A 21,918-nucleotide genomic window follows, 5' to 3' on the forward strand; every position below is an offset into this window, starting at 1 on the left:
ATGTGTTAAAGAGTGATTTTAAGGATAGTGCTTGTTTGTTTACCTTTAGCCATGTCACACTCCTTAATCATTTTGAGAAAGTTGGAAATTTCCCTATCTAGTCGCTGTTGGCATGACTGTGCTTTCTGCAAAAAAAGAAAAGACAAAATTAAAACAAACTAATAAAAGATTTTTACATTACTTATGCTTTAATGTTTCTACCAAAACTTTCAGTACATAGATTGATACACCATAAGAGACATATGTCTTACAGAGAAAAAAAAGGTGAGAGAAAATTTCCTTGTAAACTGAATATAACATTTAGTTAATCAAGTATAAAGTAAAAATAAATATTTTTAAGTTTTAAATACATTCAACATCTGTTGTGTAGATACCATACAATTGCATCAGTTACTATCTCATTACGCCATGTATATCTGAGGAATTAAAATTCTCTGATTTATTAACACTTTTAATAGGCCTGATGAAATTCATCAAGAAGTTATAAAATGCATTTCTTAAAAATGTATTTTAAAAACTGTTTTGTTCAAAAAAACAAAAAATCCAGATGGTCCTAACATTTGGAAACCACAAACTGACTCGTTCAGCAATCTAAGTGCATACAGCCCCCACATCATCAGACCAAAAAGGACATTTTCTTAGTGTGTCAAAGCTTCTGAAAATAAGGTAAAGTCAATTATAGAAAGCATTCTTCCTTGTAATTTGAAAGTTCTACATTTTTAGATCCCTAAAGGCAAAAAAAAAAAAACCCATAAATACAGAATTTCATGATGAAAGTTGCATCCCATCTTAGTGCAGATTTAGAAATCCAAAATGAAAGATGAGTCAAATCCATGTATTATATTAAAAATGTCATTTTGAAGGTAGTTTTATATACCATTTCCCTTTAAAGAGGTGGGAAGAATAAGCAAGGAAATTATCATTGTAAATTTGCTTGGTTATCAAAATAGAAAATATTTATTCTGAGAATCTTGACCTTATAAACAGTAAAATCACATTCTTTTAGGTAGAGGTAGTATCTTTAGCCTTATGAAACTTCCCTACTTTACACTCCTAATCTCAGCTAACCCATCACAAAACATTTTGCACCCCCAAAATCAAAGTTACTATACATCAGTATGTCAGGGTGCCATAGGTAAATAGTAAATACTCTTTTCTCCTATTTCACCTTATAAATTTTTTAGTGCTTACAAAGCTCAACTCAACCACAGTAGAATTATTCATGTTATCACATTAGTGACAGGCAATGTTCTCTTCAAAATTTGTATTACTCTCCTTTGTTTTGAGGGCTCTAACAACACCTATGTATAATTCACTTGGTGGGGAGAGCGGGGAGAATACCTACACCTAAAACACCATATATGCCTGATAAGTTTTCCAGACACAGCCTGTGATTACAGGTTGAGGGGCAGGGAAAAAGTTTATCTAGAGGCACCGAAACATGCACTGCAACCAAATGCATCACTCATGATTTATTAATAGAAAATCATCATTCTTGCTCTATACATATTTAATAATATGCTTATGTGCAAGTCAATGATACTGTTTTATCCTCTCCTTTCTATGATGAAAGTAAGCTGGAGGCATAAAAGTAAGCAATGGCTTCAATTGCAGACTATGAATCTGTCCTGAAGTTATAATTAAAGGCAGGAAACACCTTCTGTAGCATCATCTTCAAATACATGAATCACATTTATCTTCCCTTGAATCATATTTTCATCTAACAGTTACTAAAAAGTTTCCTTGATCGATGATTTACTTGTTTTAAAGGGTACATAACAGTTCAGCTGGAGAAGATTCAATCTACACATACTGTTTTAAGTTGGGTACAAACTATGTCTTTTGTTCTAAACAATTTAGTGCTTTTTAACTGATACTAAAAAGAACAGAGGTTATTAATATAATAAAACATAATATGGTCTCCCATTTGCTTAGTTGCTACTAGTTATATTTTGAAAAACTAAAAATCAATTTATGAAAGTTAATTCTTATTAATATTTTGCAGAGTCCAACATGGTTTCTCATTCTTGACTTCTATGCCATTGACATTATGTCACGAACTGATATGATTTAGTTGTGTTTGCACCCAAATCTCACCTTGAATTGTAGCTCCAATAATCCCCACGTTTTGTGGGAGGAACCTGGTGAGAGGTAATTGAATCATAGGGGTGGGCTCTTCCTGTGCTGTTCTCATGATAGTGAATAAATCTCATAGGATCTGATGGTTTTATAAAGGGGAGTTCCCCTGTAAAAGCTCTCTTGCCTGCTGCCATGTAAGACATGCCTTTGCTCCCTCTTCACCTTCCGCCAAGATTGTGAGGTCTCTCCAGTCATGTGGAACTGTGAATCAATTAAACCTCTTTCCTTTATAAATTACCCAGTCTCGGGTATGTCTTTATTTGTAGCATGAGAACGAACTAATACAGGGACTCTTTTTAAGTTTTAATTTCTATTTATTTATTCTACATAAATAGAATCTCACTATGAGCGATGTTATAATACCTAAAGTTTAACAGTATTTTAACTTTGCCCAAGTTATATGGAGAAAGCACACAAGAACAAGGATTAAACCCATTGGTACAGGGGCCTAGGGGATCAGAAGTTACCCCAGGTGAGCACCTGTGCCACATTTACAACACAGGTCTCCTGCTTAGAAACCAAAATTTTAGCTGTTGGTTTTGTGAGTTAAGCTAATGTTAAACTACCTTATGATCCCTAACCTACAGGGCAGCTCGAAAATGCATATCAAGGGGATGAATAGCTAGAGAAGAATGCATAGGCTAGGAGAGAAGTAATTAATTCCAGGTTATTTGCTGCAGAAAATCCACATTTGGTTAATTAAGCACAGAAGCAGATTGCCACCTACTCAGCAATAAAAACGAAGAAACTACTAATACACACAACATTACGGTGAAAAAAGACACCTAAGAGCACATACTGTATGATTCCATTTACACGAAATTCTAGAACAGGAAAACTGACCATGCTTGTAATGCCATTGTCACTATATCAGTGTCATTAGGTCAGTGGTTGCCAGTGATGGAAGTGGAGGGTATTATCTGGGAAGAGCAGCAAGGGAACAACATTTTGACATAATGAAAATATTCTCTATCTTGATAGGAGTGGTGGTTACACAGACAATATACGTTTGTCAGAATACATCAAGTTGAAGACATAAAGTGAATTCCTTTTTTCTGCAAACATTATATTTCAGTAATAATTCAAACTTTAAAAATAATAGATTGTAGAACTCTAATCACTTTCTTCTTTGCAGAAAATGGCCACTATTACAGGTAGTGGTGTCCTAGCACTTATCTTTCAGTCTTGCTAACTCCAGCCAAATCCACTTCAAAGATAGCCTCATACTCTGGCCAGGTATGGTGGCTCACTCATGTAATCCCAGCACTTTGGGAGGCTGAGGCGAAAGAATCAGTTGAGCCCAGCATTTCAAGACTTCCCTTGCAACATAACGAGACCTAATCTCTACAAAGAAACAACAGCAACAAAAATTACCCAGGCTTGGTGGCACATGCCTATAGTCCCAGCTACTTAAGACGCTGAGGCAGGAGGATCACTTGAGCCCAGGTGGTCAATTCTGCAGTGAGCTGTGATCACACCACTGCACTCCAGCCTGCATGACAAAGTGACACCCTGTCTCAAAAAGAAAAAAAAAAAACCCATACTCTATCTTTCCTAAGTCAACCCAAAAGCACATTTATTCTTTCTGACATCTGGCGATTATTATGCCCCTGTTGTCTAACTTTCTTAGTGTTTCACTTTGCAATATGTATTTACGTAAAGTAAAAATAAAAAACAAAAAAATGAAAGGATATATAGAGAAAAGTAATTCCCCTTCACACACCTGACAATCTTATTTTGCACCTTTCTCAGCTGCAGCAACAAGTGCTAATTTCTCATCTTTCCTGAATGATCTAAATCTTCACAAATATATATGTGTACATCCCTGTTTTTTCTCCCAAGTAGTATCATATTTGATACATCATTTTACGCCTTGTCCTTTTCACTTAACTGTATATCTTAAATATATCAGTATATATACATCTGCCTCATTCTTGCATGGATGTACCAATCTTTATTAGCTCCACATTGATGTACATGCAACTTTCTGCACATTTATTTTAGTTGGGAATCAGTTATTCTTTTTTTGTTGTTGTTTTTGAGAGAGTCTGGCTCTATGGTCCTATCGCCCAGGCTGGAGTGCAGTGGTGCGATCTCAGCTCACCGCAACCTCCGCCTCGCAGGTTCAAGCAATTCTCGTGCCTCAGCCCCCTGAGTGGTTGGGATTACAGACGTGCACCACCATGCCTGGCTAATTTTTGTATTTTTAGATGCAGGGTTTCGTCATGTTGGCTAGGCTTGTCTTGAACTCCTGGCCTCATGTGATCTGCCCACCTTGGGAATCATTTATTCTTAAATCAGAAAAGCCTTATATTATTTTCTCATTTGATTAAACTCGAGCATCATTTGCTTTTTTTTTTTTTTTTTTTTTGAGACAGGGTCTCACTCTGTCAACCAGGCTGGAGTGCAGTGGTGTGATCTTGGCTCACCGCAACCTCCACCTCCTGGGCTCAGGTGATCCTCCCACCTCAGCCTCCCAAGTAGCTGGGACTACAGGCATGGGCCACCATGTCCAGCTAATTTTTGTATTTTTAGTAGAGACGGGGTTTTGCCATGTTGCCCAGACTGGAGTGCAGTGGTGTGACCACAGCTTGCTGCAGCCTCAGCCTCAAAATTAAAAAAAAAAAAAAAAATTATTTTTAAGATGGGGATTTGCCATGTTGCCCAGGATAGTCTCGAACTCCTGGGCTCAAGCAATCCACCCACCTCAACCTCCCAAAGTACTGGGATTACAGACATGAGACACCATGCCTGGCCTGCTCATCACTTCTTGTAACACAGAAGCAGTTCAGATCCTACAGAATCAAGACATCTTCAACAAATAAAACCCCCACTTTGCTAGTACCACCCAGAGCATCTAAGAGCCTATCCCAGCGCTGTCCAGTAGAACTTTCTATGATGCTGGAAATATTCATTATCTTCGCTGTCCACTGTGGTAGCCACATGTGGCTACTGAGCACTTGAAATGTGGCTGATATGTAGCTAAATATAGTTAAAATGAATAAGTGAATTTTTTTTTTAGTCGTCTCCCTCTTTTGCCCAGACTGGAGTGCAGCGGCACAATCTCAGCTCACTGCAACCTGTGAGCCCCGCCCCACCGGGTTCAAGCGATTTTCTTGCCTCAGCCTCCTGAGTAGCTGGGAATACAGGCACCCACCACCATGCCTGACTAATTTTTGTATTTTTAGTAGAGAGGGAGTTTCACCATGTTGGCCAGGCTGGTCTCAAACTCCTGACCTCAAGTGATCCACCCATCTCAGCCTCCCAAAGTGCTGGGATTACAGGCATGAGCCTCTGTGCCCAGCTGAATAACTGAATTTTTAAATTTTAATTAATTTAAATGTAAATAGCCACATGTGTAAATAGCCACAGGATATTTAATAGCTATCATATTGGACAGTGCAGTTCTATAACAATACTGTGCTTCACTAATTTCCAATTTTTATTCCTGAAATATTTTCAAGTTGCTATTACAGCAACAACCACGAGGTCAATAATTCTAGGATTTGTCTTATACAATTATATTGTATAAGACAATGTTCACTGAAAAATGTTTGTACTGAAAAACTGACTCACTCTTTCTTTCTAAGAGACAGGGACTCACTATATTGCTCAGGCTGAACTCAAACCTCTGGGCACAAGTGATTCTCCCACCTCAGCCTTTCGCTAATTTCTTATAGGTCTGTGTACTAATCCAAAAGCTTGTTAAGGAAATAAAATCAGTTTTGTTGTTAATTCAGATGATTTTAGAGTATATCAGTCCTGGAATTCCTAATTCCCCTTAGAATGTCCATAGGTACCAAGAATAGAACTTTCCATAAATTGGCCCCTGAATTTCACTGGAACTTAAGAACTCAAGAATGAAGGGCATCCTGGAGCCAGTCTACTAACAAGCTATAATTCAACACACTTCAAAGCTCATTTCAGATTTTACCTATTTTGAACCAGTCTCCAGATGTTAAGACAGAATCAAGATTCACAGAATTGGCCAGGCGTGGTGGCTCATGCCTGTAATCCGAGCACTTTGGGAGGCCGAAGCGGGAGGATCACTTGAGGTCAGGAGCTTGAGACCAGCCTGGCCTACATGGTGAAACCCCATCTCTACTAAAATTACAAAAATTAGCCGGGTGTGGTGTTGTGGGCCTGTAATCCCAGATACTCGGGAGGCTGAGGCGAGAGAATCACTTGAACCCGCGAGGTAGAAGTTGCAGTGAGCCATGATCACAGCACTGCACTTCAGCCTGTGCAACAGAGCAAGACTCTGTCTCAAAAAAAAAAAAAAAAGAGAAAAGAAAAGAAAAGAAAAGAAAAAAAAGATTTACAGAATTAGCATTCAAACTCTGTTGGAGAGGAGCATGCAAAAGCTAAACGTGCTTAATACTATAGTGCTCAAACTCTCACTGACTTTAGGTGCAATAAAATCTAAAAGGCAAAACCTTCATGGTTTTAAAGTTAACATGTGAACAAAACATTAAAATAAGGAATAAACTGACAGATATAGTCGAGGTTGATGACCTGAAAATTTGAAAATTATGCTAAAGAATAAATCTTTTTAATGGTATGTAAGTTAGTATGCCTTTATTTTACCTGTAACTTCCATTTTAAAACTTTTAAAATTATCATAATCCTAGGAAAGCTATTAGTATGCTTTGTAAATCCTTCTAGGTTTTATCATTTACCTCTTATTGAGGATAGGTAAATAGGGAAGGATTTCTTTTCAATTAGGGAATACCAACTGAAAGTTAAAATATTTAGCATCTTTATTTTTTTTTACTTCTTTAATGTAATTTTGGCCATATATGTTAAATCTTCCATATTTTCCCAGTTTTAATGTTATTTAAATGCTGTAGTAGATGTTACTTTTGCAAAGTCCACTGATCTGAAAATTTTGTTTATGGTTCTCGCATACACACTAGGCTTTAAACCAGAGGTAGTATGGTAAAGGAGTTGTCAGCAATTCCGGGGAATGTCTTCAACAAACATGGGAGAGTTCAAATTCTTTAATGTTTCGTCATAAATTAACATTGGGATTGAAAGAGTCAAAATACCTTTTATATTTAAATGTATAGGTCCCTAAGTTGATAAAACTCCTTAGGTATTAGGGAATTTAACTTCATTAAAAATGTTGAATTAGAAACATTCAAATCTTGCCACCAACTCATTTAATTTATAAAGACAAAAAAAATTAAATTTAGTAGGCAAATTCATATATCCTGACATAATTATTCAGACTGAAACTCATCATCATTCCATAGTTCTAATTTTTCCAAACTCAATTCCCATTCTCTTAGATACAAGATGTAAATAAAAGGTACAGCCAGAAAATTGATGACCTCTCAAAACACCTATTTCATTTCAATTACCTATGCTGATAATCCTCTGGGGATGAGGCACTGGTGTCACTTCAGATGACTTCTCCATTCATTCTTGATGCCTTACCTTATCTCTCAGCAACCAAGCTACAGATTACAAGTGGTTTTAAAGGAAACCTACCGACCAGAAAAGGTATCACTATGGTTGCATTATTTAAACTCTGAAATCTGCAGTGAAGTCATAAAGGGCAGCAAGTCAAGCTATGCATGCTCCCCGTCCTGGCAGCAATTTTCAAACAGAATGACAGTCTGTTAACAGCAATGTAAAAAGCTTCACCTAAAAAAGTACAGTGCCTTTAAGGCACATGCCCATCTCATCAGAGCATATCTACAAAGGCATTTGACAGTATTACCATGACAGACATAAACTACCAACACAACGTAAGTCAGCAAAGAACAATACTATTTCTATTGTTAGAAATCATAATTTCAAAACCTTACATCTTAAAAAAAAAAAGTTCTTAATAAAACTTGTATGACATAGATAGCTATAAAGGTCAGGTTACATTTTCCTATTTACCTCTAAGGATTTCTTCAAGTCTACGGCAGAAACCATATCTTCCTCCTCCTCATCAGTCAGCTGGTCCTGGGAACAGTAGTGAGTGCTGTAAGCAGAATGTTCTTCTATTGCTTCCAGCCAGTCCTGAAATCATGCAAGGATTTAAACGAGAGTGAAAAGCACTTTTATTCCAAAGAGATAATATTACAATGATATGATAAGCATAAAATTTACCTAGTGAAATAAATATTATGGCCTCAAAAAGGAAAGCGAAGCAACCAATAATGAAACAGCAATGTAGGTCTCTTGTTCGTGATATGTCTGGATAAAAGGTTTTCCTAGTACTTTAAAAAAATCATCTATAAGTTTACATATTCATGAATGTTAATATTCAAACACATTACAGAAATTAAATAACGAGAGAAAACTTTGTCACTTAAAATTATAGGTTCTCATGACTGGGCACTGTGGCTCACGCCTGTAATCCCAGCACTTTGGGAGGCCGAGGAGGACGGATCATGAGATCAGGAGATCGAGACTATCCTGGCTAACATGGTGAAACCCCGTCTCTACTAAAAATACAAAAAATTTGCCAGGCGTGGTGGCGGGTGCCTGTAGTCCCAGCGACTGGGGAAGCTAAGGCAGGAGAATGGCATGAACCCAGGAGGCAGAGCTTGCAGTGAGCCGAGATTACGCCACTGCACTCCAGCCTGGGCGACAGAGTGAGACTCTGTGTCAAAAAAAAAAAATTATAGGTTCTCATTTTCAATATTAAGAACCTGTAATTTTATAACTTAACAGAATAAGTTACTATATCATAATGGATCCAGATACACAATTTTACTAACTTACTATCAAATTAGAAGCACAAGAAACTAAGGTCATATTAAAACAGCCAGTACTTGCCCTGATGCTTTAACTTTTACTCTATTTTTAAAATAACAGTGATTTCACAAAAAAGAATGTTTGGCCTAAAAGTACCCTATCTTACTTTTTCCTCATTTTCTTACACTACACTCAGGGTCAAATCTTACCATTTTATGAAATGTTGGGAGAGTCATGAGTTAGACTGTTTAGGGTTCTTTGCAGGGCCAAAGTTTACCACTTTGGAAAATAGATTATTTAACCTCTTACATAGTTTACCAAAAAATCAAGATATGTCTATGAACAATGCTTTGATTTATTTTTTTAAATTTTTTAAATTTTTTTATTTTTTATTATTATACTTTAAGTTCTAGGGTACAGGTGCACAAGGTGCAGGTTTGTTACATATGTATACATGTGCTATGTTGGTGTGCTACACCCATTAACTCGTCATTTACATTAGGTATTTCTCCTAATGCTATCCCTCCCATACCCTCCCCCACAATAGGCCCTGGTGTGTGTGATATTCCCTTCCCTGTGTCCAAGATTCTCATTATGTTCACCACCTAAGTGAGTGAGAACATTACGGTGTTTGGTTTCTGTTCTTGGCGCATAGTTTGCTGAGAATGATGGTTTCAGTTGCATTCATGTCCCTACAAAGGACACTAACTCATCCTTTTTGCTGCGTATTCCATAGTGTGTATGTGCCACATTTTCTTAATCCAGCCTGTCACTGATGGACATTTGGGTTGATTCCAAGTCTTTGCTATTGTGAATAGTGCTGCAATAAACATATGTGTGCATGTGTCTTTAGAGCAGCATGGTTTATAATCCTCTGGGTATATACCCAGTAATGGGATGGCTGGGTCAAATGGTATTTCTAGTTCTAGATCCTTGAGGAATCACCACACTGTTTTCCACAATGGTTGAACTAGTTTACAGAACACTGCTTTGATTTAAAAGAATAAGAATAGGCCTGCCACAGTGGATCACACCTGTAATCCCAGCACTTTGGGAGGGCAAGGTGGGCAGATAACGTTCGAGACCAGCCTGGCCAACATGGTGAAACCCCATCTCTACTAAAAATACAAAAGTTAGCCAGGCGTGGTGGTACATGCCTGTAATCCCAGCTACTCAGGAGGCTGAGGCAGGAGAATTGCTTGAACCAGAAAGGCAGGGGTTGCAGTGAGCCAGGATCACACCAGTGCACTCCAGCTTGGGTGACAGAGCAAGGGAGGCTCTATCTCAATAAATAAATAAATGAAAAAGAAAAGGGCCGGGGGTGGTGGCTCATGCCTGTAATCCCAACACTTTGGGAGGCTGAAGTGGGCGGATCACAAGGTGAGGAGGTCGAGACCAGCCTGATGAACGTGGTGAAACCCCGTCTCTACTAAAAACACAAAAATTAGTGGGGCGTGGTGGCATGCACCTGTAATCCCAGCTACTCGGGAGGCTGAAGCGGGAGAATCGCTTGAACTGGGGAGGCAGAGGTTGCAGTGAGCCGAGATCCCACCACTGCACTCCAGCCTGGGTGACAGAGCAACTCTGTCTCAAAAAAAAAAAAAGAAAGAAAGAAAGAAAGAGAGAAAGAGAGAAAGAGAGAAAGAGAGAAAGAGAGAAAGAGAGAAGGAAAGAAGGAAGGAAGGAAGGAAGGAAGGAAGGGAGGGAGGGAGGGAGGGAGGGAGGGAGGAAGGAAGGAAGGAAGGAAGGAAGGAAGGAAGGAAGGAAGGAAGGAAGGAAGGAAGGAAGAAAGAAAGAAAGAGAAAGAAAGAGAGAGAAAAGAAAAGAATAGGGATACTCCATTAAGTGACTGTACTATAAGTATTGGTCAAGTAAATCCCAATTTTCTAGCTTGCTGCTGTTGTTTAATTTATCACATAGGAAGGCTGAGTCTGCACTGTAATGAGTATCAGAACACGTGATTTGTAGTCCAGGTTCTGTCACTCACAAGCTGCCTGGCCTTGGGAAATCACTTCAATCTTATAATCCTTAGTTTCCTCACCTATAAGTTAAGGCGTAGACCTGTCATTTACATTAAAAGGATGCCCCTTACATTCAGAGAATTAAAACTGAAAAAGAAATTACGAACAGAAAATATCTGCTGGTACATTCTGATAAATAACTAATTCACATACTAAATTTTAAAAGCTTCATTTAAAAAGTACAATCAGGGCCGGGCGCGGTGGCTCACGCCTGTAATCCCAGCACTTTGGGAGGCCAAGGTGGGCGGATCGCCTGAACTCAGGAGTTTGAGACTACCCTGGGCAATGTGGTAAAATCCCGTCTCTGCTAAAATACAAAAAAAATTAGCCGGGTGTGTTGGCACGCGCGTGTAGTCCCAGCTACTCGGGAGGCTGAGGCATGAGAATCGCTTGAGCCTGGGAGGCAGGGGTTGCAGTGAGCTGAGATCGCACCACTGCACTCCAGCTTGGGCTACAGAGTGAGACTCTGTCTCAAAAAAAACAAATAAATAAAAATTTTTTAAAAAATAAAAAGTACAATCGACAAGATTTTGGATGTTACCATTGAACCTATGTTATATTCTCCGTGTCTTTAAATGTTCTGTACGTTTTAGGAAAGATACATGAATCCATAAGATTACCTCTCTTGACTGTTGAAGGCTGTTCTTAGGAACCCGGAAGCCATGAATGGTGTCATCAAAGCATTTAATAAAGAAGAGGCAGCTATCGGTGGATTTTACCTTAGATATAAAGAAGTCAGTAAGACAACATTCATTCACATAAAAGAGGACCCTAAAATTATCTATACATAAAATTTAAAGTACTCACATGACTTAAGGATACCCAGTTGAACACTTAAATATTGATAGACAAAAATCAGAAAAAAATAGATTACAGTGGGAGTATCAAATGCACTGTAGTTTACCTATATCGGGTCTGGCTCTCAACTTCTTAGTTACTCAACATAAATACTCTGGTTCATCAGGTATGTCATTTTTATCCTTTCTTAAGTATAACTTAATATGCACTTGGGTTATAAAATCATTTAGCTACCACAGTTCCCATTTTTTATTACCTTTTTGTTTGAGCTGAATATAAAATAATCAGCAGTAGATAAGGTTGATAAAGAAGGAGAAAAGGGAGAGAGTAAGAAGAATCAGAAATAATTATGGGTTTTAAAATAAAAGTTTGGCATGAAAAGGATTTTAAGTCATTTATGTCAGAGGTTGCAAAATGTTTTGTGAAAAATCAGACCTTGGTGATGACCTTGAGCAGTAGGATATAAATAACTCCCACAAGCTTAACATTCCAATAATGGAACACCAGACATAAATGGGTTAAGAACGGAAAAAGGTAGATTTCTTCAAGACCCTATCAGAGGCCCCCCACCTCTGTAGTTGGTGTAAAGGTGTAGCAACAACACCTTTATCATGTGGAAAACAACTCTAAAACCTGGATACAAAAGAAAAGGCAACCACATGGAGGAACCTGGACCTGAACAAAAGCTGACGGACTCTGACAGGGAGTCATGCTCTCTGGAGGAAAGGGGCCAAGGAGCTGTGGAAGTAAGTTCCCACGCCTCAGGTTTTGCACCTGGGACTAAGCACAGTCCACATGGTGACAGGACAACAGCAAGGGCACATGTGGAAACCCCTGTCTCTGGACATTAGTAAAGCAAACCTGGGAATCCATAAGCACTAAAGAGAACAGGGGAATCCCCCAAGGGAAAGAGACAGAGAGGGGGTCCCCAGATTCTGTCTACTACTCACATCTCTGACTCATGAGCCACACACACATAGAAGCAGCTCATATAAACACAACCTATCTGAACTGAGTCCGGAGCCACTGCCCAAGTCACACAGTTCATGATCCAAACCAAGCCAAGAACAGGACTTGCTACAACGGACAATACTTAACAGAGATAAACAACAGAATCCGAAATCTCCAGAACTCAACATTCATAATATTAAGAGTACCATCCAAAATTACCTGACATTCAGGCTGGGTGTGGTGTCTCATGCCTATAATCCCAGCAATTTGGGAGGCTGAGGGAAGAGAATTGCTTGAGGTCAGGAGTTCGAGACCAGCCTAGCCAACATGGCAAAACCCCATCTCTACCAAAAAATACAAAAATTAGCCAGGTATGGTAGCGTTCACCTGTAATCCCAGCTACTCAGGAGGCTGAGGCAGAGAATCGCTTGAACCTGGGAGGTGGAGGTTGCAGTGAGCTGAGATTGTGCCACTGCCCTCCAGCCTGGGTGAGAGAGTGAGACTCCATCTCAAAAAAACAAAAACAAGAACAAAACAAAACAAAACCCAGAATTATCTTACACGTGAAGAAGCATGAAAGTAGAAGACATTCACAAAAGAAAAATCCAATTAAAAGGCAAAAATTGCCAGAATGGGTAATAGAAACTAAAACATATGCTATCCCCAAAAGACAGAAAATAAATATAAAGATACATATAGGCTGAAAGTAAATTGATAGGAAAAAGACACCATGTGAACAGTAAACATAAGAAGGCCAAAGTAGTTATGTTCATATCGGACAAAATAAATTTTAAAACAAAATGTATTACAAGAGATAGAGGGCCACAAAACAATAAAAGGATCAATTAATCGAGAAGACAATAATCATAAGTATGTTATCAATAACAGAGAAGGAAATGCAACATTCCACAAGCATAGTTGGACACTTTCACATCCCTCTTTCAGCAATTCATACAACCACTAGTCAAAAACCAAGACACAAAAGATCTGAACGCTATCAACCACCACCATGACTGAATTAATATTGATAGGACTCTACAACCAACAATAATAGCAAAATACACGTTCTTTTCAAGTGCATGTACTAGGATATTTCATAATCAAATAAGCCTGGGTAAATCCGACAAATATTTTTGGACAATCCATCTCTCATTCCATAATACATGGAGATAAATAAAAGTTGACTGTATTTTAAAATTTTGTTCAAAATGCAGAGGCCACGACGTTACTTGTTCTCAAATAAAAATATATACAAGTGCTTTCTACAGCATTCCACGGAACCCCAAGATTTTACAAGGCTGTATACATGATTTGGGTCAATCACTTGAAGAACTGATGTCACAGAGGAGCAAATGATCCACGTTTCATCCTACCGTGCATACTGCTTGAGTCAGGTGTTTGCATCCCTGGCGGTAAATATTATGAACGGCATCGGGCCTTCAAAATAAAGATGAAATTATGAAGACAAAAGGAAAAGAGATAAGTGAAAAATATTCATATTTCAAAATTTATACAGTGAAATTTGTTAAGTGTAAAGATCGTAATACTTACTGTTTCCTATACCACGAAAGGACTCCATGCTCTAACACTACCCAGAATAATCTCCAGCCAAAAAATCTTGAACTCTAAGGGAAAAATAACAAAGATTTCCCAAGCTGACACATCTAGATTCAAATAGTTGACTGATAAAAAGTAATTAAGTGATGATAGTCATATTTGAGTCTTTAGACAGTAGTACTGAACATTTAAAAAAAATGATCAAACATGAACTTAGGTACTAAGTGCAGTAATGAAAACATACCACTACAGGGTGACAGGAACAGCAGAAATGCCATACTGATAAGATCAATGATGATTACACTTTATGGTTCTGGCAAAACTGTTCAGGGATTATTTACAGAAAATATACCAGCTGTGGGCTTCAAAGACAATTTCCTCAAAGTCATGAATGAATGTCTAAAAAAGAAAATTATCCTAAATTTATCTTATACAATATAAGCATACAGATGCATAAATAGATAAATGGATTGCATGCAAATGCAAAAGAAATTATGTGCTCTTCCATGGTTAATTCTAGAAAACAGGATTCTCTAAAATGTAGCAAGTATTAGGACCAGAAGAATTGTATATATGTACCACGTGATAATTCAAATATCAATTTTCTTCTAAGTCTGCCATGGTTTGATGTTCATAACAAAAATAATACTGTAATTCTTTGATCTAGTAAGAAAAAAAATGTATTTTCCCCCCACTCCTTTTCATAAGAACTTAGTCACCTAAAAGCGACTCATCAAAACCAAAAAAACACCTAAAAGTGACCATCAACACACAGAAAAGTAACTGCTACAACCAGTGGAAGCCTCTTGAAATCCAATAGTATAAAAGTGGTTTGCTGGGTGCAGTGGCTCACACCTGTAATCCCAGCACTTTGGGAGGCCGAGGCAGGTGGATCACGAGGTCAGGAGTTCAAGACCAGCCTGGCCAAGATAGTGAATGCTTGTCTCTACTAAAAATACAAAAATTAACCGGGCGTGGTGGTGGGCGCCTATAATCCCAGCTACTTGGGAGGCTGAGGCAGGAGAACCACTTGAATCCAGGGAGCGGAGGTTGCAGTGAGTACCCCACTGCATTCTAGCCTGGGTGACAGAGCAAGACTCTATCTCAAAAAATAAAAATAAAAATAAAAAAATAAGTGGCTTACATTATAAGATCCAAAAGTGATTAAATCACATATATTTCAGAAATGATTTTTAAAAAGTTTTAAACAGAAATAGAGCACCTGAGAATTATTCTTTACAGTTATATAATTAAAAAATCACCCGAACCTACCTTCCAGAGAGGGCCCTCATATCGTTTCAATGCTTTGTAGATGACCTGTCAAAAACATGTTTTCATGAAAAATGCATCTACATATTTCACACATTCAAAATTTTTTTCTAAAAATTGTTAGATAAATTTAATTCATTACTCTGTACCTTATTAACAAGAATGTGTTTCATTTCAGCACCCTGGGCAAGGTCAAGAGGTTTCTGATCTGTGTAAAATACAAAGAAAAACGCCATCAACAGCTTAAATGTACTATAACCGTCAATGCTGTAACTCCAGCATCTAATATTCCTTCATTTTTCTATTGCCTATATCTTTTTCTTTTCCCCAAAAACTACCTACCAGAGAGAGGTTGCTGACCTCCCTTTTGGTCGCTATTAAGCCAGGAAATCAGATGAACTTTGCAACAAATTATCGTGAACTCACAAATTTGTGGCTTAAACAATACACATTTATTATCTTACAGTTTCAGAGATCAGAAGTCTGAAATCCATTTCACCGGGCAGAAATCAACACGTGGACAGAGCTGCATTCCTTCTGGAGGCTCCAAGGGAAACATTTCCCTGCCTTTTCCACTTCTATCGGCCAACGACATGACGTGACATGGGGTCTCTTCCATCTCCAAAGCACATTACTCCAACCTCTGCTTCCAGCATTCTGTTCTCTCTCTATACATAGGCCTCCCTCCTGTCAGGAGCCTTGTAATTACGTAGGTCTACCTGGATAATTCAGGATTTCCCCTCATCTCAAGATACATAACTAATCACAAATTTGGGGTCTACTCTAGCCGACCCCAGCTACACTTCAGCCGCCATGCTGCATAACGGGTAGTAGAGATGGCTCACAAGCTGAAGGTGTGATGGTCCACAATTTAGGACAAAAGAAAAAGGTGACAATGGAGAATAAAGCCAGCAAGCTATCAATGTTAATTTTTCCAATCTTACACATGCACATTCCACATTTTGCCAAATAACAACAAAAACGGAATTTGTCTTATCAAAGTTATTTATTGAATACTGAAGTGAGCAGGACATTAAATGAAGGACAAAAGGTAAAAAAAAAAAAAAAAAGAAAAAGAAAAAAACCCACAAATAAATCAAACCATCTCCTAGCCTGAAATAGCTTATTATCAGAGAAACGAAAGCTACCTATGAAAATTAGAACAGTCCTTTCAAAACAACATATCAATGAGAACTCTGGAACTGTTTATGCAGTAAGGTGATATATTCTATCAGATAACTTTTTAGGCCAGGCGCAGTGGCTCACACCTGTAATCCCAGCACTCTGAGAGTCTAAGGTGGAAGTATGGCTTGAGGCCAGAAGCTTAAGACCAGCCTGGGTAACATAGTGAGACCTTATCTCTACAAAAAAAGAAAAAAATTTAATTAGCCAGGCATGGTGGCATGTGCCTACGGTCCCAGCTACCCTGCACTCCAGACTGGGTGACAGAATGAGACTCTGTCTCTAAAAACAAAAAGGGGGTTGGGGGTGGTTTAAAATAATACTATTTTTATAAATATCAAACACCTGGTATGTGTTGGCAGTTTTTTTGTATGAATATCTTCTAATGAGGGTCTGTTATGTACCGATTACTATTTTAGGCACTGAGGATTCAGCAGTGAACATAAGAGAAAAAATACTGGGGGGATAGGAAAGCATAGAAGGCCAGGAAAGACAGATGATAAATTAATTTTAAAAGATATAGCAGACAAAGAACCACGGTACGCCCAGACTTTTTAAATAAATGATTTGACAGAGTGACTGGGATACCACTTTAGATTGGAAAACGAGGGGTTGATCAGGGAAGGCCTCTTTGAGGAAGGGATGTCTACGTTGAAAAGAAGGATCCAGCCTTGTGAAAATACAGGGAAGGACAGTCTACCAGAGGGAACGGCTGATGCAAAGGCTTTGAGGTAGGAACAATTCAGCAGGCAAGAGAAAGTCAGAGAGGCACACAGAAGCCACATCACACAAGGGGTTTGTAGGCCAGACTTTTGTAAGCCAGCATAAGGAGTTTGAGTTTTATTCTAAACAGGATGAAAAGCCACTGAAGGGTTTTAAGTAAGAGTAACATGATCTGACTCATGTTTAAAACTCTGTTAAAGTGTTAAAAAATTATAGTATTGGCTGGGTGCAGTGGCTTATGCCTGTAATCCTAGCACTTTGGGAGGCCAAGGTGGGCGGATCACCTTAGGTCAGGAGTTCGAGACTAGCCTGGCCAACATGATGAAACCCCATCTCTACTAAAAATACAAAAATTAGCCGGGCGTGGTGGCAGGCGCCTGTAATCCCAGCTACTCTGGAGACTGAGGCAGGAGAATCACTTGAACCTGAGAGGCGGAGTTGCAGTGAGCCAAGATCGTGCCATTGCACTCCGGCCTGGGGGACAAGAGTGAGACTTTGTCTCAAAAAAAAAAAATAATAACAATAATAATACTAAAAATAACTGGGAAAATATGAATTTTGGCTGTTTCATGATTTTGATAAATTACTAGAATATTATTAATAAGATGATGCTATTGTGCTGTTTAATATCCCTATCGAGATAGAAATTGACATACCAATTTATTCCTTTAAACTGCACAAATTCAATGGTTTTTATAGGTGCACAGAGTTTTGCAACTATCACATGCTTGTGGTTTTTCTTAAAGGGTGCCCTTATTTTTTATTAATATACTGAACTACAGACGTTCCCCAACTTACAACAGTTTGACTTAATGGTTTTTCAACTATCACAGCTCACCACAGCCTCGACCTCTTGGGCTCAAGTGATCCTCTCACCTCAGCCTCCCTGGTAGCTGGAACTACAGGCACATGTCATCACACCTGGCTAATTTTTGTATTTTTTTTGTAGGAATGGGGTTTCACCAGGTTGGTCTCAAATTCCTAGGCTCAAGCGATCCACCAGCCTCAGCCTCCCAGAATGCTGGGATTACAGGTGGGAGTTACTGCACCTGGCCTTAAGTGTATTTTCAACTTACAATGGGTCTGTGGGGACGTGGCCCCACAGTTAGTTGAGGAGCACTGGGTATGTACAGATAAAATGGCATGGCAGGCCTTCTCTTTCCAGTTCTTCCCAGAATTGGGAAAAGCTGGGTTGACAGGGTAAAAAAAAAGAAAAACAAATACATTTTTAAAAAACAAAAAGAAAGAGATGGCATGATGTCTAGAATTGCTTCACAATAATTCAGGGAGTGGGAAGAGGTATGGAGTGGCCATTATTGCTAAGTTCTGGAGGAGGGTAATGGGTTCATCAATTAATTATGCTATTTGATTTCTTAAGCTTTGACAATTTCCATGTTTTTTTTTTAAAAGGTCACTCTGGCTGCTGTGTGCAGTATGGCTTGTAAACATGGGCAAAAGAAATGCAGAGAGGCTAATTACAAAGAGATGGCAATAGTGCTGGTAAAGGATACTGGTGGTTTGGACGAGAAGGTCAGTAGTAAAATGGAGATCATTTTAATATAGAGAGAACTATGTGGCTTTTCTTTTTTTTTTTTTTTTTTGAGACGGAGTCTCACTCTGTCGCCCAGGCTGGAGTGAGTGGCACCATCTCGGCTCACTGCAAGCTGCGCCTCCCGGGTTCACGCCATTCTCCTGCCTCAGCTTCTCGAGTAGCTGAGACTACAGGCGCCCGTCACCGCACCTGGCTAATTTTTTTTTTTTTTTTTTTTTTTTTTTAGTAGAGACGGGGTTTCACTGTGTTAGCCAGGATAGTCTCCATCTCCTGACCTCGTGATTCACCTGCCTTGGCCTCCCAAAGTGCTGGAATTACAGGCGTGAGCCACCACGCCCGGCCTTGTATGTGGCTTTAAGATTTATTTTGGAGGAAGATTTATAGAGCTGCTGATGGGGAACCCAGGGCTGGTGATACATTACTTCTTCAGTGGGGAAAAAACTTTTTAAAACATTAACCAAAAAAATTAATACTCAGTTTAGTTTTTCTGCCTAGCACATAGGAAAATGTCTGACGAAGGACTGCCAATTCTGTGTTATTTTCATTATACGTACAGGGCACTTTGGAGAAATTATTTCTTTAGGCAGAGAGATAGACAACACTATGATTTCTTTCATAGAATTCTGCCCTAATACCAAAAATAAATTCTGAGCTCCTGCCAACTAGATGAAATTCCAGGCTAGAGACCTCATTTCTGGATTCGATGCCTAAAATGCCTGGCACACAGTAAGAATTCAATAAAATGCTTTTGAACTAAATGAAATAGCCTCCTAGATGGAATCTAGATGGGTTCCATTACCAGTTAAAAAATACACTACCTCTCTTACCAACCACAACAAAATACAGTGAAAAACAGGAATGATGTAATATTTAAAAGTGTGCATGACAAAGATTTGTCCCTTAATGAGAAAACTCCATGAAGATGCCAATTCTCCTTAAATTAATTTACACAGGATGTAATTTCCATTAAATCCCAATGAAGAGCCTAAGAAAATTATTTTAAATGCCATCTGGGAGAATAAACAGATAAGGATGTCAAAGAAAATCCTTAAAAATGGTAAGGGGAAATCTCACACATTAAAACATTATAATCATTAAAAGTGCAATACTCTCTAAAAAACTTTTTTTTTTTAATGCACTACTGTCAAGAGAAGAGACAGATGAGTGAATGAAAAACAATAAAAAATACACAGAGGCCAGGCACCATGGCTCATGCCTGTAATCTCAGCACTTTGGGAGGCTGAGGTAGGTAGATCGCTTGATGCCAGGAGTTCGAGACCCGCCCAGCAAACATAACGAAACCCCATTTCTACTAAAATTACAAAAATTAGCCAGGTGCGGTGGCGCATGCCTGTAGTCCCAGCTACTCAGGAGGCTGAGGTGGGAGCATTGCTTGAACCTCGGAGGCAGAGGTTGCAGTGAGCCAAGATCACCGACAGAGCAAGTCTGTCTATTTGAAAAAAAAAAAAGAGGCCGTGCGCAGTAGCTCATGCCTGTAATCCTAGCACTTTGGGAGGCCGAGGCGGGCGGATCACGAGGTCAAGAGATCGAGACACCATCCTGGCCAACATGGTGAAACCCCATCTCTACTAAAAATATAAAAATTAGCTGGGCGTGGTGGTGCGCACCTGTAATCCCAGCCATTCGGGAGGCTGAGGCAGGAGAATTGCTTGAAGCCAGGAGGTGGACGCTGTAGTGAGCCAAGATCACGCCACTGCACTCCAACCTGGGCAACAGAGCAAGACCCTGTCTCAAAAAAAAAAAAGAAAAGAAAGAAAGAAAAGGAATTCTTAGAATGTATGAGAAAGGCATGACAAAATAATGGAAAAGGAAAGATTACTTGATAAAGGGTATAAAGGTAAGGGATTGACAAGTTGAGACTCCCACATCCTAACACACACTCTCACATTCACTTTCCTGCTCAAAGCCCTCCAACCACACTCACACACCACCAAGCTCCTGCTCACAGCCAACCAGGCCCTGCAGGCCTGGGCCTCTGGTAGCTCTGATGCTATCCACTCTTCTCCAGCTCACCCTGCCCTGGGCACACTGGCAGCTTTCCTTTTCCTCAGTGTGCCACGTGTTCTTCTACTCCAGAGCTTTTACACTGGCTTTCTGTTTTCCTTGAATGCTCTTCTGCCAGAAATCCTCAGGGCTCACTCCTGCACTCAGCTCAGCTGTTTGCTCAAAGTTGCTTAGAGAGCGCTTCCTTTATATCCCTTCTAAGACACCCCTCACCCTACCATCACTCTCTAGCCCCTTCATCCTATTTTATTTTCCTGCACCTCACGGCCTGACAGCACATATGCATTTATTTGTTGTCTATCTCCTCCCACCAGAATACGAGCTCAGGAACATGGAGACTGTTGGGCTCTGTTCACTGTTGGGCCTCCAGCACCAAGGACGGTTCTTGGCACACAGTGGAGGCGCAGCATTGCTGAATGAATGAATGTGATTAAACTGGGAGGAAAGAGAATTAAACATTTACCAAATCTCTACCTAAGCTCAGAAGTCTTAGAAGAAATCAAAGAGATGGATTAACCAATTTGATTAAAAATTTTAAATATCCTTGCTTTTATTTTTTAATTTTATTTTTTTTTCAGAGATGGGTCTCACTGTGTTGCCCAGCCCACAAACTCCTGGGCTTAAGTAATCCTCCTGCCTTGGCCTCCCAAAGCGCTGGGATTACAGGCGTGAGCCACCATAGCCAGCCCCTTGTTTTTTAAAAAAGAAAAGAAAAAAACAGACTAAGACATTTTCACTGTAAAAAAAAAAAATACAGAATTGTTCTTATCACTAGACTTTTGAGTGAAAAAATTATGTTATATCCTCATGAAGTACTGGGGACAATGTGGAAAAGCTGTTGATGCTTCATAAAAGGGGAACTTTAATAGGCCAACTCTATTTACAACCTGTCAATTAAAATGAAGAGACACTTTGTGAGGTGTCTGCCAGTCCTCATCCATTCACCCCTCTCTGTCCCTATCCACATTCCCAGGAGGAGGCCCTGGCAGCCATCTCTGTACCACA

At 39.2% G+C, this 21,918-nt stretch overlaps 1 protein-coding gene across 9 annotated transcripts in view; it reads right to left on the reverse strand.

The window, feature by feature from the left end:
• The window catches only part of OSBPL1A (oxysterol binding protein like 1A), a 247,289-nt gene that overhangs the window by 135,265 nt on the left and 90,106 nt on the right, over positions 1 to 21,918 (reverse strand). For 8 of the 9 annotated variants that reach the window (XR_004180037.1, XM_017951628.3, XM_017951626.3 and 5 more), the window contains 7 exons: positions 15,581 to 15,639; positions 15,435 to 15,479; positions 14,157 to 14,230; positions 13,979 to 14,042; positions 11,477 to 11,575; positions 8,032 to 8,154; positions 44 to 125 (listed from right to left, as the gene is read on the reverse strand). Coding sequence is in view for 8 of the 9 variants with exons in the window: in XM_017951628.3 (XP_017807117.1) it covers positions 44 to 125; positions 8,032 to 8,154; positions 11,477 to 11,575; positions 13,979 to 14,042; positions 14,157 to 14,230; positions 15,435 to 15,479; positions 15,581 to 15,639 (546 nt within the window). In the remaining variant the exon portion in view is untranslated. Of the gene's footprint in view, positions 1 to 43; positions 126 to 7,502; positions 7,610 to 8,031; positions 8,155 to 11,476; positions 11,576 to 13,978; positions 14,043 to 14,156; positions 14,231 to 15,434; positions 15,480 to 15,580; positions 15,640 to 21,918 lie in introns of those variants that run through there. The other variant, XM_017951634.3, reaches the window with a different exon arrangement.

This window comes from Papio anubis, chromosome 19, assembly GCF_008728515.1.
Source record: "Papio anubis isolate 15944 chromosome 19, Panubis1.0, whole genome shotgun sequence".
NCBI classification, from domain to species: domain Eukaryota; kingdom Metazoa; phylum Chordata; class Mammalia; order Primates; family Cercopithecidae; genus Papio; species Papio anubis.